The 13,119-nt window shown below is 61.3% G+C and overlaps 1 protein-coding gene across 2 annotated transcripts in view; it reads left to right on the top strand.

Moving 5' to 3' along the window:
- The first annotated feature begins 212 nt into the window (after nt 1-212).
- Nucleotides 213-13,119, top strand: part of CPT1B (carnitine palmitoyltransferase 1B) — a 36,863-nt gene continuing 23,956 nt past the window's right edge. The window contains exons 1-5 of one of the 2 annotated variants that reach the window (XM_084646677.1): nt 213-380; nt 5,946-6,105; nt 7,296-7,435; nt 7,820-7,991; nt 8,410-8,511. In XM_084646677.1, the coding sequence (XP_084502803.1) occupies nt 5,965-6,105; nt 7,296-7,435; nt 7,820-7,991; nt 8,410-8,511 (555 nt within the window). In that variant the 5' untranslated portion in view covers nt 213-380; nt 5,946-5,964. The remainder of the gene's footprint in view (nt 381-5,945; nt 6,106-7,295; nt 7,436-7,819; nt 7,992-8,409; nt 8,512-13,119) is intronic. The other variant, XM_084646676.1, reaches the window with a different exon arrangement.

Genomic DNA, 13,119 nt, shown 5'->3' with positions numbered 1-13,119 from the left:
ATAGCTGGCAGCTGCCTGGAGGGGCAGAGAAGGGGCATGGGGGGCTAGGCGGGAGTGGGGGCATCGTGGGCAGGGGTGGAGTGAGACACTTCTGTCCTTGGCCCTTTGCTAGCCAGGGCCTCAGGCAGGCTGCAGGCAGGCAGGGGCGCGGGTGAGAGGGGGAGGCGGGGGTGGCCCGCGGGGGCAGGGTCCGATTTCAGGATGCCATGTAGGGCCGCAGGGAGGCCGGATGCCAGGTGTCCTGTTACAGGCAGCGTGGAGCGGGGCAGGCAGGGGACGCAGAGCAGCGGGTTTGAAGGACGCAGGAAGCACCGTTCCTAGGGGCTCTGCCAAGGGCGGACGTGGCGCTGACGCCCGGAGTCTCGGCACCTTCTGAGCAGGTACCAGCGTCTGCGGCTCGGCTCCCCAGGCAGGGCAGGGCCTGGGGCTGGGGCTGCCCACCCAGGATGGGCCTTGCAGGGCCAAGGCTGCGCTTTGCCTCAGTTGGCCGCCAGCCAAGTCCCCAGCCTGTCCAGCTGACTGCCTCCCAGTGCCCTGGCTAGGGTGCCCGTAGGCTGGCCTGCAGCTGCTGGCCATCCTGGGCGTAGTTCGGGCCGTGCTGACCCCTGTGCTCCACATGTCTGTAGCGTGTTGCCCCCTGCCCTCCGTGTGTCCTTGGCATGTTGGGGATGCGCTGTCCCTTTGTGTGGTACGTGCTCCTGCCGGGTTTGGGGTGCAGATGGTGGGTTTGGATGAACACTCCCCTGTGGACCATGGCTGGGCTTGGCTGTGGGGGTGGGGTGTCCACAGCACATGTAGGGGTGCACTGTCCCTTTGTATAGGCCTTTGGGGGACCTGGGGCTACGGGGTCTGGGGTACCCTGCCCATTTGCAGCCTGTGTTCCCTGGTGTTTGGGGTACACCATCCCTGTGTCGGGGTGTCACGGGGTCCCTGGGCGATGCTCTGGAACTGCTCCCCATGAAGCCAGGCAGGACTCTGGGGAAGTCTCCTCTCTGGGAGCAGCCTGTCTGCAGGACACACAGCTCACACAGCTTCCACCTTCCTGGCTCTGACCTCGGAGCATTCAGCATCCTCTGCCCCTCCGTGCGCTTCCCCCAGTGAGTCCGCCCAGGCGGGGTCTTGGGGAAGCCAGAGGGTCCTGCCCGCCTCTGAACTTCACTCCTTGTCCCCAGCCAGCCCCAAACTGAAACTCTCTCCAGCCCCTCCTCCTCTGGGCTTTGTCCCTTTCCCGGGCCAGGAGGGCACCTGATCCCTTTGTTCTCCAACCCTTTAGCTCTCACCTTGAGGGGGGAAGGCCCAGGCCATCAGTGGCCAGGAAACAAGGTGTCAGCCATTCTCTGTGTCCAGACCCCTGCACACACCTGCCCTGTAGGTCTCTGCAACCATCATACATCCTTACCCCACCACCTAGATACTTAAGAACTGCCTAGGGGAAACTGAGGCACCCCCACACTATTCAGAGGAAACATTAAGAACAGTCCCGCTTCATCACACGGGGGTCTCTTAACACGCTGGGTTTGGGGACACGCTCGAGGTGCTGGCTCCGCAGGGGGTGCACTGGCCCTTGCTAGCTGGGCCTTGCCTTGTTGGGGTCCCTTCGCCTCTTGTGCTTTGAGTGCAAAAACGCTGTTCCTCTCCTTGACCTTACCTAGCATTTAGCACTCGCTAATGTGGGTTCGCTCGTCCCAGATCCTGGCTGCATGCGTCAGCCCAGGGGGTGTCTGTATCCGTCCGTGTGTCTGTCTGCAGCCGGGTGTGCCAGCCCAGGGCGTGTCCGTGTGTCTGTCTGCAGCCGGGTGTGCCAGCCCAGCGCGTGTCCGTGTGTCTGTCTGCAGCCGGGTGTGCCAGCCCAGGGCGTGTCCGTGTGTCTGTCTGCAGCCGGGTGTGCCAGCCCAGGGCGTGTCCGTGTGTCTGTCTGCAGCCGGGTGTGCCAGCCCAGGGCGTGTCCGTGTGTCTGTCTGCAGCCGGGTGTGCCAGCCCAGGGCGTGTCCGTGTGTCTGTCTGCAGCCGGGTGTGCCAGCCCAGGGCGTGTCCGTGTGTCTGTCTGCAGCCGGGTGTGCCAGCCCAGCGCGTGTCCGTGTGTCTGTCTGCAGCCGGGTGTGCCAGCCCAGGGCGTGTCCGTGTGTCTGTCTGCAGCCGGGTGTGCCAGCCCACAGGGGAGTTGGTGCCCGCGGCTGGCCGTGTCTGTCTGTGCCTCTCTCTGCTGCTCCGAGGAAGCTGGGTAGCTCTGACCCTTCCCTCACTTGGCCCATTCCCAGCTGCATGTGATGGAAACAAACCCTGGGAGCCGTGGCCAAGCTGCCCGTTGGCGTGACGGCACCACTGGCCCCCAGCCCAGGGAATGTCACAGCTGCCGCAGGACGGCGTGCGATTGGCTGGCAGGGCCTAGTGGGGGGTGGGGGGGCCACACGGGTACTGTGGGGAGCCGTGTGAGGGCAGCAGGGCCTAGAGTGGGGTGTCTCAGCGGCCTGCACTCCGTGCTATGCCCCAGCCTTCAAACAGTGTGTAGGAGGGACCCCTTCCCTGCGCCAGCCCCACAAGGGGTCCCACAGCCTCGCCCCCCCGAGGCCGAGCCGCTGGGTTCCAGCCCCCCGACTTCACCCCGTGAGCTCTGCCCAGAGAGTCCTGCTGAGCCAGACGCTGGGTCAGAGCCCGTGACTCTGCAAGGTCCCGGCACCTCAGCCGGTGTCTGCAGTGCGTCCAGGCAGCCGGGTTTGGGACTCATCTGGACACCGCGTCCGGAAGTCCTGAGGTCAGCAGCTGTGGAGGAAATGAAGGGGACGACAGAGATCAGCCTGGCCAGTGCCAGGCCCCCTTGAGCCAGGTGCTGCAGGAACCAGCGGGGGCTTCTTTTTCTCTGCCCTCTCCCTTTGTCTTGCCCTCAGGCGTCCCGGATTCACAGGGTCGGGGTTACATCTCCAGCTCTCGCCCAGTCTCTAGGAGGGGCCCATCCGTGGGCCAGACCCCCGAGGGGTCTCACACTTCCTCCAGGGTCAGCCACGCGGCCTCACCGCCTCCGGAGACGGGGCCTCTGGGCCTGCAGCCGCCCACTGCACGCCATGAGCCCCGGCTGAGCCAGACCCTGAGGGAGGCTTGGCCAGGCTGCCGGGCCTAACGCACCTCGCCCAGCATCTGCCGTGACGCCCGCCCAGCGCGGGCCGAGCAGCCGGGTTGCCAGCTGGGCACCGCGCGGGACAGAACGCCGGGTACAGCCTCGTCGGCTCTGCCCGCCCAGCTCCGGGTGGCGCTCCCTGTCTGATCTCCATGGGCAGACTCCAGGCCTGCGCCCCGACTCCTCCCAGCAGCCGGCTCTGGCCCCCACCTCCCAGCCCTTTGGTCTCAGACGGGATGGTTGTCCGCGGGTTGGGCGGGGGGATCCACATCCCTCTGGGCCCTTGGGCGCTGGGGGTCTCTGTCTCTGGAAGGCCCTGGGTCGCGGCGGCCCTGGTCAGCACGGCCGACCGGGCCGTTAAAAGTCCCATCGGCAGTGCTGCCCGGCTAAGGCAGGCTAGTCCCTACCTGGCCCGGAAGTGGCCAGCAGCAGGTCTGGCTCCTAGGCGAGGGGGCCACGGGGCTCTGCACTGCCCCAATCCCAAGCACCGACTCCACACTCCCATTGGTCGGTTCTCGGCCAATGGGAACTGGGGGGGCGTGGTGCCTGCGGGCAAGAGCCATGCTGAACTGCTTGAGTGCCTCTGCCGAGGAGCCGGACCTGCTGCTGGCTGCTTCTGGGGCGCAGCGCGGTCCGCAGCGCCAGGACAGGTGGGAAGCCTGCCTTAGCACCCCCGCTGCACCGCTGAGAGGGAGCTGCCCGAGGTAAGCCTGCGCCCCAAGCCCCTGTCCCAGCCCTGAGCCCCCCCAAACCCGGCGCCTCCTTCTGCACCCGAATGGCCCATTCGTAGTGCCCCTGAGAAAACACAGCATGGCTCCTGTTTGCCCCACTTGCACCCTTCGAATCTCCACCCGCTGGGTACCAGTACCAGGGCCACAGGGGCAGCGTCAGCCGACTGGGTCGTCTGAAGGGTACAGGCAGTTCCCACGGCAGGGGGATGGCCCCCACGGGGGTGGAGGGCAGGGCTGAGACCAGGGGCTGGGGGGTGGCCCCCTGGAGGGGGGAAGGCAGGGCCTAGAGTTGGGGCTGAGGGCCAGTCCCCTGTGGGGCAATGGGGCCTGGGGTGGAGGAGCAGTGGGGCTGAGAGTTGGGGACTGGTCCCATGTAGGGGGTCGGGGCTGGGGAAATGGCCCCATGGGGGGGCAGCAGGGCCTAGAGCTGGGGGTCAGTCCCCTGTGGGCGCAATGGGCCCTGGGGGTGGGGGGGCAGTGGGGCTGAGAGCTGGGGCTGAGGGCCGCCCCCTGAGGGAGGGGTGCCTGGGAGTGATTCCCTGTGGGAGGACAGCAGGGCCTACAACCTGGGCTGGGGGGAGTCTCCTGTGGGGGCAGTGGGGCTGGGGTTCCCCTCTCTAGGAAGTCCTCTGTGGGGGAAGCCCCTGGAGGGCTCCAGTTCATGCCAAGGCTGGGGCTCAGGAGTCCACTGTGGGGGAGGCAGGGGTTGGGGCTGGGGAAGGGGGTGCCCTCTCTGGGGTGGGAGTGGGGCAGGGGCAGGGGGTGCCCCCTCTGGGTCTGGAGGGTTCCCCTGTGGGAGAGGCAGGGCCTACAGTTGGGGCTGGGGTAGGAGGTGGGGCTGGGACAGCGGGTGCCCCCTCTGGGGCGGGAGTGGGGCAGGGGCAGGGAGTGCCCCCTCTGGGGTGGGAGTGGGGCAGGGGCAGGGAGTGCCCCCTCTGGGGTGGGAGTGGGGCAGGGGCAGGGAGTGCCCCCTCTGGGGCGGGAGTGGGGCAGGGGCAGGGGGTGCCCCCTCTGGGGTGGGAGTGGGGCAGGGGCAGGGAATGCCCCCTCTGGGGCGGGAGTGGGGCAGGGGGTGCCCCCTCTGGGGCGGGAGTGGGGCAGGGGCAGGGAGTGCCCCCTCTGGGGCGGGAGTGGGGCAGGGGCAGGGGGTGCCCTCTCTGGGGCGGGAGTGGGGCAGGGGCAGGGGGTGCCCTCTCTGGGGCGGGAGTGGGGCAGGGGCAGGGGGTGCCCTCTCTGGGGTGGGAGTGGGGCAGGGACAGGGGGTGCCCCCTCTGGGGCGGGAGTGGGGCAGGGAGTGCCCCCTCTGGGGCGGGAGTGGGGCAGGGAGTGCCCCCTCTGGGGCGGGAGTGGGGCAGGGAGTGCCCTCTCTGGGGCGGGAGTGGGGCAGGGCACTGTCTGGGCTCTGCCGGAGCCGGCGGTGGGGCCGGGGCTGGGGGTTCTCTGGCAGTTGGGGCGGGGGGGCGGAATCGATCCCCAGGACGTCCGGCGCCAGGGTCAGGAGGCCGGCGCCCTGGGGCTGCCCCGCGCGGCCTGGGCCCCCCGTGTTGGGTGCTGCCCAAAGGCAGCCGGAGAAGCTCACGCTCCATCTCCACCCGTCCCTGTCGCTCTCGGGGGTCAGGGCCGGAGCCGTCGCTGCCGGGGGGCAGGGGTTCCTCGGGGCATCGGGCCCCGGCAGCAAGCTGGTCCCTGGCGGGTTGCAGCACCGGGAGCCGAAGAGAGCGGGGCCAGGCCTCCTGGGCTCTGTTTCCAGCCCCCGGGGAGAGCCGGGGCTTGTTCCTGCGTGTGCAGGGTCCGGAGGGGCCCCGCAACCGCCCCGTGGCCCAGTCTCGGGGTCCCCTTCCCTCCGCGCCCTCCAGGGCTGCCTCTGTCTGCCCCGGCCCGGGCCCTGGGCTGGGGTCGGGCGCTCCCCGTGGGGCGGGGAGGTCCTGGTTCCCGGGCAGGGGGTGGCTGTTGGGTCCTGCTCAGGGGGAAGACGGGGGCAGCGCTGCTTTGCGGGCCGCGTACAGGGGTGTCAGGAGGAGCCGATGCCGGGGAGAAGGGGGGGGCGAGTGCCCGTGCTCAGCGGGGACCCCAATGCCTGCTCTCTGCCCCTCCCCCGGCAGGCAGCGCAGGGCCCCCAAGATGGCGGAAGCGCACCAGGCCGTGGCCTTCCAGTTCACGGTGACCCCCGAGGGCGTCGACGTCCGGCTCAGCCGGGAGGCCCTCAAGCAGATCTACCTGTCTGGGGTCGCCGCCTGGAAGAAACGCTTTGCCCGCATCAGGGTGAGCTGGGCCCCAGAGGGTGGTGGTGCCGGGGGGCACTGGGGGAGGGTGCCAAGGGGCACTGGGGGGGTGCCAAGGGGCACTGGGAGGGGGCAAGGGGGAGTGCCGGGGGGTGCAGTGTGCGTGTGTGGCTGCACTGTTGGGATGGCCGTGCCCAAGGGGTCTGGGGGATTCAGTGCCGGGGGGCAGGTCTGGGAGGGCACTGGGGCGGGGGGCGGTGCTCGAGTGTTGGTGCAGAGGTGGTACTGGGAGCTGTCAGACTGGGGGGTTTGGTGCCTGAGGGTGGCGCTGGGGGCCCCAGGTTGTGTGGCCCCAGAGGGTGGGGGGGCTGGGGGGTGCAGTGCTGGGGTGGTTACAGGGGGCACTGGGAGGGGAGTGTGATGCTGGGGGGGTTTGGAGGGGCCCCGGGGTGTGTGGCACCAGAGGGTGGGGGGGCTGGGGGGTGCAGTGCTGGGGTGGTTACAGGGGGCACTGGGAGGGGAGTGTGATGCTGGGGGGGTTTGGAGGGGCCCCAGGTTGTGTGGCCCCAGAGGGTGGGGGGGCTGGGGGGTGCAGTGCTGGGGTGGTTACAGGGGGCACTGGGAGGGGAGTGTGATGCTGGGGGGGTTTGGAGGGGCCCCAGGGGGGTGTGGCAGCAGAGGGTGGGGGGGCTGGGGGGTGCAGTGCTGGGGTGGTTACAGGGGGCACTGGGAGGGGAGTGTGATGCTGGGGGGGTTTGGAGGGGCCCCGGGGTCGGTGGCAGCAGAGGGTGGGGGGCTGGGGGGTGCAGTGCTGGGGTGGTTACAGGGTGTGCTGATGGGAGGCCCTGAGGGCTTGTGTTGCTAGTGGGGGGTGCCACGGGGTGGGGGTTGGTGGTGCCATGGGAAAGGGTGGGGCCAGGAGGCACTTGGGGGTGCAGTGCTAGGGGGTCATGGGGGGCACTGGGAGAGGAGTGCGGGGCCAGGGGGGCCCCGGGTTGGGGTTTGCAGTGCCGAAGGTTGGGGCTGGTGGGCACTGGGGGTCTGGGGCGAGGACACTGCCGGGTGTGGGGCCAGCCCCCGTGGGGTCCGTGGCCTCGGGCTGGGGAGCCTTGCAGCGCCGGCGGTCAGGGCGGGAGCGGGGAGGCATGCCGGGGGTCACGGGGATGTGCCGGGCGGGCAGCGCCCTGGTGCCCCTGCCCCGCGTGGCCCTGACTCGCGCTCTCCCCCCAGAACAGCGTCCTGACCGGCGTGTACCCCGCCACCCCCTCCAGCTGGCTGGTGGTTGTCATGGCGACGGTGAGCTCCATGTACTGCCGCATTGACCTCTCCATGGGCCTGGTCTGCCACATCAGGCGCTACCTGCCCGGCTGGTGAGTGTCAGCCCCTCCGCCCGCCTGGGCGCCCATCACCGCGGCCTCCGGGCCTGCCAGTCTTTCCGGTCTGTCACTCCCTGGGGCAGCTGGGGCCCAGAGGCGAAGTGGCTGGCCCAGGTCACACAGGGAGTCTGTGCCAGAGCAGGGACTTGAACCCAGGGCTCCCCACTTCCAGGCCACACTGGAGCCACTGGACCACACTTCCCTTGAAGTCCACTGGGACCCCCCTGCCTTTCCCCTGGTTTCCCACTGGTGCTGCTGCTCCCTTCCCAGCAGCCCCCAGTGATTCCCGGAGCCCCTGGTGCCCCCGTGCTGCTCCGCGGTGCCTGGGGGTGGGGAAGGCTGCCCCGGCACTGAGCTTCCTCTTCTCATTCATGGCAGCCGCTACCTGAGCTTCCAACACCGGACCCTGCTGAGTGCCGCGCTCTTCTCCACGGGGGTCTGGCTCTCGGGGATCCTGCTCTGCCGGCAGTCTCTCAAGCTGCTGCTCTCCTACCACGGCTGGATGTTCGAGCCCCATGGCAAGATGAGCCGGAGCACCAGGGTCTGGGTGGTGAGTGTGCCAGGGCAGCCCATTGCTGGGCATGCGTGCGACAGGGAGGTCAGCAGTATATCTGCGTGGCGCAGAGGTGGAAGTAAGCCGGTCCGGTCTGGCATACCGGCTCGGCCTGGCTTCCCCAGGCTGGCGATTTAAAGGGCCTGGGGTGCCTTGCAGGGGCTGGAGCCCCGGGTATTTAAAGGCCCCGCCTCTTCCGGTTGAGGCCATGCCCCCTGCTCAGGACTCTGGCGTACCGGTAAGTCCTTTAAGTTCCTTTCACCCCTGGCGTGGTGGGAGGGTGGTTCATGGCTGTGGAGCGGGGTACAAGGCTCTGTGTGTGTGTGTTGGGGTGGTATGGTTAATAATGCACCAGGCAGAGTGTGGGGGCTCAGTCCCCTTCTCCTTCACTCCAGCCTCTTCCTTTGCTTTTCAGGCTCTAGTGAAGGTGATGTCTGGCCGCAAGCCCATGCTCTACAGCTTCCAGACCTCTCTGCCCAAGCTGCCAGTTCCCAGCGTGGAGGCCACAATCCACAGGGTAAGAGGGGGCACGATCTTACTTAGTGACTCGTCTCACCACCGTCCTGTGACAGTGAGTGGACTCAAATGGACTCATGATTAAGGTTAAGATTTTGACATGGGTATTTTGAGTAAAAGTCACAGACAGGTCATGGGCAATAAACAATAAATCATGGAAGCCCGAGCCCCGCTGCCCGGGGCAGAAGCAGCAGCCCATGCCCCACCGCCTGGGACAGAAGCCGCAGCCTGAGCCCCGCTGCCCGGAGCTGACCATTTGCCTTTCCTTGTATCTGTTATATCTCAGTGTTCCCAACTGCCCCTTGTAGTTCTCTTGTGGGACTGGCTGTACCACACCTGCCTTTTCTAAGAGCAGCACCTGCTGGCACTGGATGGCAGATGATGGCCACTTCCCCAGCGAAATGGAATGCTAATCTGTATTCTATTGTTCAGCCCCTTAGTGGCACTGTGTGTAAAACACCCTACTGAAATGACCTCTGCCGTACCTGGCAGCTTATTAAAGGATCTTATGCTGAACACATCTGGTGCATATAAGCCATAGAATCATAGAATATCAGGGTTGGAAGGGACCTCAGGAGGTCGTCTAGTCCAACCCCCTGCTCAAAGCAGGACTCATCCCAATTAAATCATCCCAGCCAGGGCTTTGTCAAGCCTGACCTTAAAAACCTCTAAGGAAGGAGATTCTACCACCTCCCTAGGTAACGCATTCCAGTGTTTCACCACCCTCTTAGTGAAAAAGTTTTTCCTAATATCCAACCTAAACCTCCCCCACTGCAACTTGAGACTATTACTCCTTGTCCTGTCCTCTTCTACCACTGAGAATAGTCTAGAACCATCCTCTCTGGAACCACCTCTCAGGTAGTTGAAAGCAGCTATCAAATCCCCCCTCATTCTTCTCTTCTGCAGACTAAACAATCCCAGTTCCCTCAGCCTCTCCTCATAAGTCATGTGTTCCAGACCCCTAATCATTTTTGTTGCCCTTCGCTGGACTCTCTCCAATTTATCCACATCCTTCTTGTAGTGTGGGGCCCAAAACTGGACACAGTACTCCAGATGAGGCCTCACCAATGTCGAATAGAGGGGGACAATCACGTCCCTTGATCTGCTCGCTATGCCCCTACTTATACATCCCAAAATGCCATTGGCCTTCTTGGCAACAAGGGCACACTGCTGACTCATATCCAGCTTCTCGTCCACTGTCATCCCTAGGTTCTTTTCCGCAGAACTGCTGCCTAGCCATTCGGTCCCTAGTCTGTAGCTGTGCATTGGGTTCTTCCGTCCTAAGTGCAGGACCCTGCACTTATCCTTATTGAACCTCATCAGATTTCTTTTGGCCCAATCCTCCAATTTGTCTAGGTCTCTCTGTATCCTATCCCTCCCCTCCAGTGTATCTACCACTCCTCCCAGTTTAGTATCATCCGCAAATTTGCTGAGGGTGCAATCCATGCCATCCTCCAGATCATTTATGAAGATATTGAACAAAACCGGCCCCAGGACCCAGTCTATAGCTGGTACAGAAGTACATGACATGGTGTCAGGAGTAAACTAAGAACAGAAACAGAAGGAACCAAGCAACAAAGGTTGCAGGATTGCATCAACATACCACCCTTCATTGCCCCAGAGAACTTCAGCTTTGACAAACCTTCCCAGTGGACAGAATGCAAACAGTAGTTTGCAAGACTTCAGACTGCAAACAAACTCACAAAGAAGGTTTTCTGAACTTGGGCCAGTTTACCACAGAAATAACATACACTCTGAATACATAGCTTTTGATCAAAGGACCACCGACCAACAGCCTTCTCAGCTGCAGTGTGGCACCAGGATGAACCTAGTGAGAAAAGTGGAGGAACTCAATGGAATATTTGGTGATATTGGACTTCTGAAAGGAGATCCAGTACAAATCACCTTAAGACATGATGCTGAACCATACAGTGTACATACACCTTGAAGGATTCCTATCCCTGTATTTCATACAGTGGAAACTGAGTTAAAGAGAATAGAGCGGATGGGCATAATTGAGGAAATCTCTGAGCCAATAGCACGGTGTGCCCCAACGGCACCGGTTATAAAGAAACATGGAAAAATCCAAATCTGTGTGGATCTTAAAAGACTTTATGAGAAGAGGAAGGTAAGAGAAAAATAAATCCTCCCACCCCTGGCTGACTTCCTGCCCAAAGTGAAAGGAGCTACAGTATTCTGCAAGCTGGTTGCCTCCAGCAGATTCCTTTAGCCAAAGAAAGTGCTAAACTGACTGCATTTGTCACACCCTTTGGGAGATTTTGCTTTTGTAGATGACCTTTTGGGATCACCAGTGCACCTGAAATTTTCCGAAGACTGATGGCAGAACTCTTAATGAACCAAGTGGAGCTGAAGGTTTCCTGGATGGTATTCTGATTGATGGATCTTTGAAAACTCTCATTACAGTCCTGGGCCTGATCAGTCAGTCTGGGCTGAAGCAAAACAAGGAAAAATGGTTTCCGCCTCACCCTCCAAATTGAGTGGATCAGTCTTAGCCCTGAGTAAGAGCAATTCAAGAATCGACAGCACCAAGTCACATACCAGAACTGAGACGTGTACTGGGGATAGTCAGTTACTTTGGTTGATACCCACAAGTCATTTACACCTGCACCGAACGAACTGTTAAAGTCCAACACACCGTGGCTATGGGGCCAAATCAACACATTGCCTTAAAAAGGCAAAGGAAATTATCTCAGCAGCTCCAGTTCTCGAGTTCTGTGATCTGAGCAAACCCACAATGGGGCCAGAGCGGATGCAAGCAGCTGCAGCCTCCGTGGTGTCGTGTTGCAACAACTGGGCTCAGAGTGGAAGCCAGATGCACTTGGCTCTGGCACACTCACCGAAGCAGACAGTCGATCTGCACAGATTGGCAAGGAGGGCCTGGCAGGCGTGTGGGCTTGTGAGCACTTTTACAGATCCTTGTGCGGCCTGGATTTGTTTACACTGATTGATAACAGACCCTAAACTGCTTGTAAACCTGATCAGGGAAAAGACCTGGGTCAAGCACCCCCTGAGATGCCAGTGTCTATTGCTAAGGTTAATGTGATCCCAATTGCTGGATATGTTCCTGGGAACAATCTGGAAGTAGCGGACACTCCGTCATGGAGCCCCGCATCGCACCCAACTACCCGTGAGCTCGAAGGTGACGTAAAGGCGTATGAGGATGCTGTGGACACACACAGACCAGTGTCAGGAAGGAGACTACTTCAGCTACAAAAACAACCCTGATAGACACAAAACTTCAGGACGTTCTAAGTTACACTGGGGCGGCTGCCCGAGTATCTAAAGGGCGTTAAGGAAGTGATGAGAGGCTACTTTGAAGTGTGGGAACAAGTAAGTGACTCAAATGGACTCATGATTAAGGTTAAGATTTTGTCACGGGTATTTTGAGTAAAAGTCACAGACAGGTCGTGGGCAATAAACAATAAATCATGGAAGCCTGAGCCCTACTGCCCGGGGCTGAAGCTGCAGAGGTCACCCGGAATCCGTGACCTGCGTGACCAACTCATAGCCTTGCTCATGGTTAAAGGCAATTGCGTTGTAATTCCAAAGGAAATGAGAGGAGAAACCCTAAACCTTATCTATGAAGGGCATCACGGATTAACTAAATGCTGTGAATGGGCCAAGCAGTCAGTGTGGTGGCTGGGCATCAGCGAGGACATAAAGTATCTGCATGTGAACCTTGCAGAACTAACAGACCATCACAACACAAAGAAAATGAATAACAACAACCCTACCAGACAAACCTGGGAAGAACAAGCTGCAGATTTATGGGACATCATGACCTCATCTTCTTAGACTATTTTTCCAGGTGTACATGTAACAGCGACAGACCCCAGTCGTCGACGGGCAGGATTGAACCTGGGACCTTGGGAGCTCAGGGCATGAGCCTCTGCTGCATGAGCTAAAAGCCGTATGGCTGCTCGCTCGCTCGCTCTCTCTCTCTCTCTCTCTCTCTCTCTCGCCGTCTCAGTGCCACTAGATGGGACAGAGCACCACACCCAGGAGGTGTGTGGGTTACAGTTGGCAATAACGAACTTGAAAGACATGACATCAACGTCACGTAGTGTTATAGAGAAAGTGATGTGCACTTTTGCTCACTTTGGCATTACAGAACAAACATCGACAGACAATGGACCACAATTCACTGTAGCAGAATTTAAGTCCTTTTGAACAAAATATGATTGTGATCATATTACTGGCAGCCCACATTACTCACAAGCGAATGGAGAGGCTGAGAGAGCTGTCCAGCTGTTGTAACGAAAAAGAATTCAGAGCCCAGATTGTACGGGATTGCGACCGACAGTAGAGAGTTCAACAGAAACCACTGACATCTGCAATTCGATCCTCAGAACAATGAACAGAACAAGAAGAGGACTACTCCACAACGCCAAGCTGACCAAAGCCCATCCTTGTAACTAATGGACAGCCTGACGACCAAGTTGTTACACATTCAGGTCATGTAATTAGCAAACCAGGACGATTCAGACACAGACTGATCCATACTGAACTTGAAAGCCACAGATTGTCCATGGCAGGAATGGAGCGTTTAAAGAGGGCGATGTGATAAAAGGCGAAACTGTCTGAGGCG

Source organism: Lepidochelys olivacea (genome assembly GCF_965140295.1).
Source record: "Lepidochelys olivacea isolate rLepOli2 genome assembly, chromosome: 1".
NCBI lineage: Eukaryota > Metazoa > Chordata > Testudines > Cheloniidae > Lepidochelys > Lepidochelys olivacea.
This window is presented reverse-complemented; position numbering and strand designations above follow the sequence as displayed.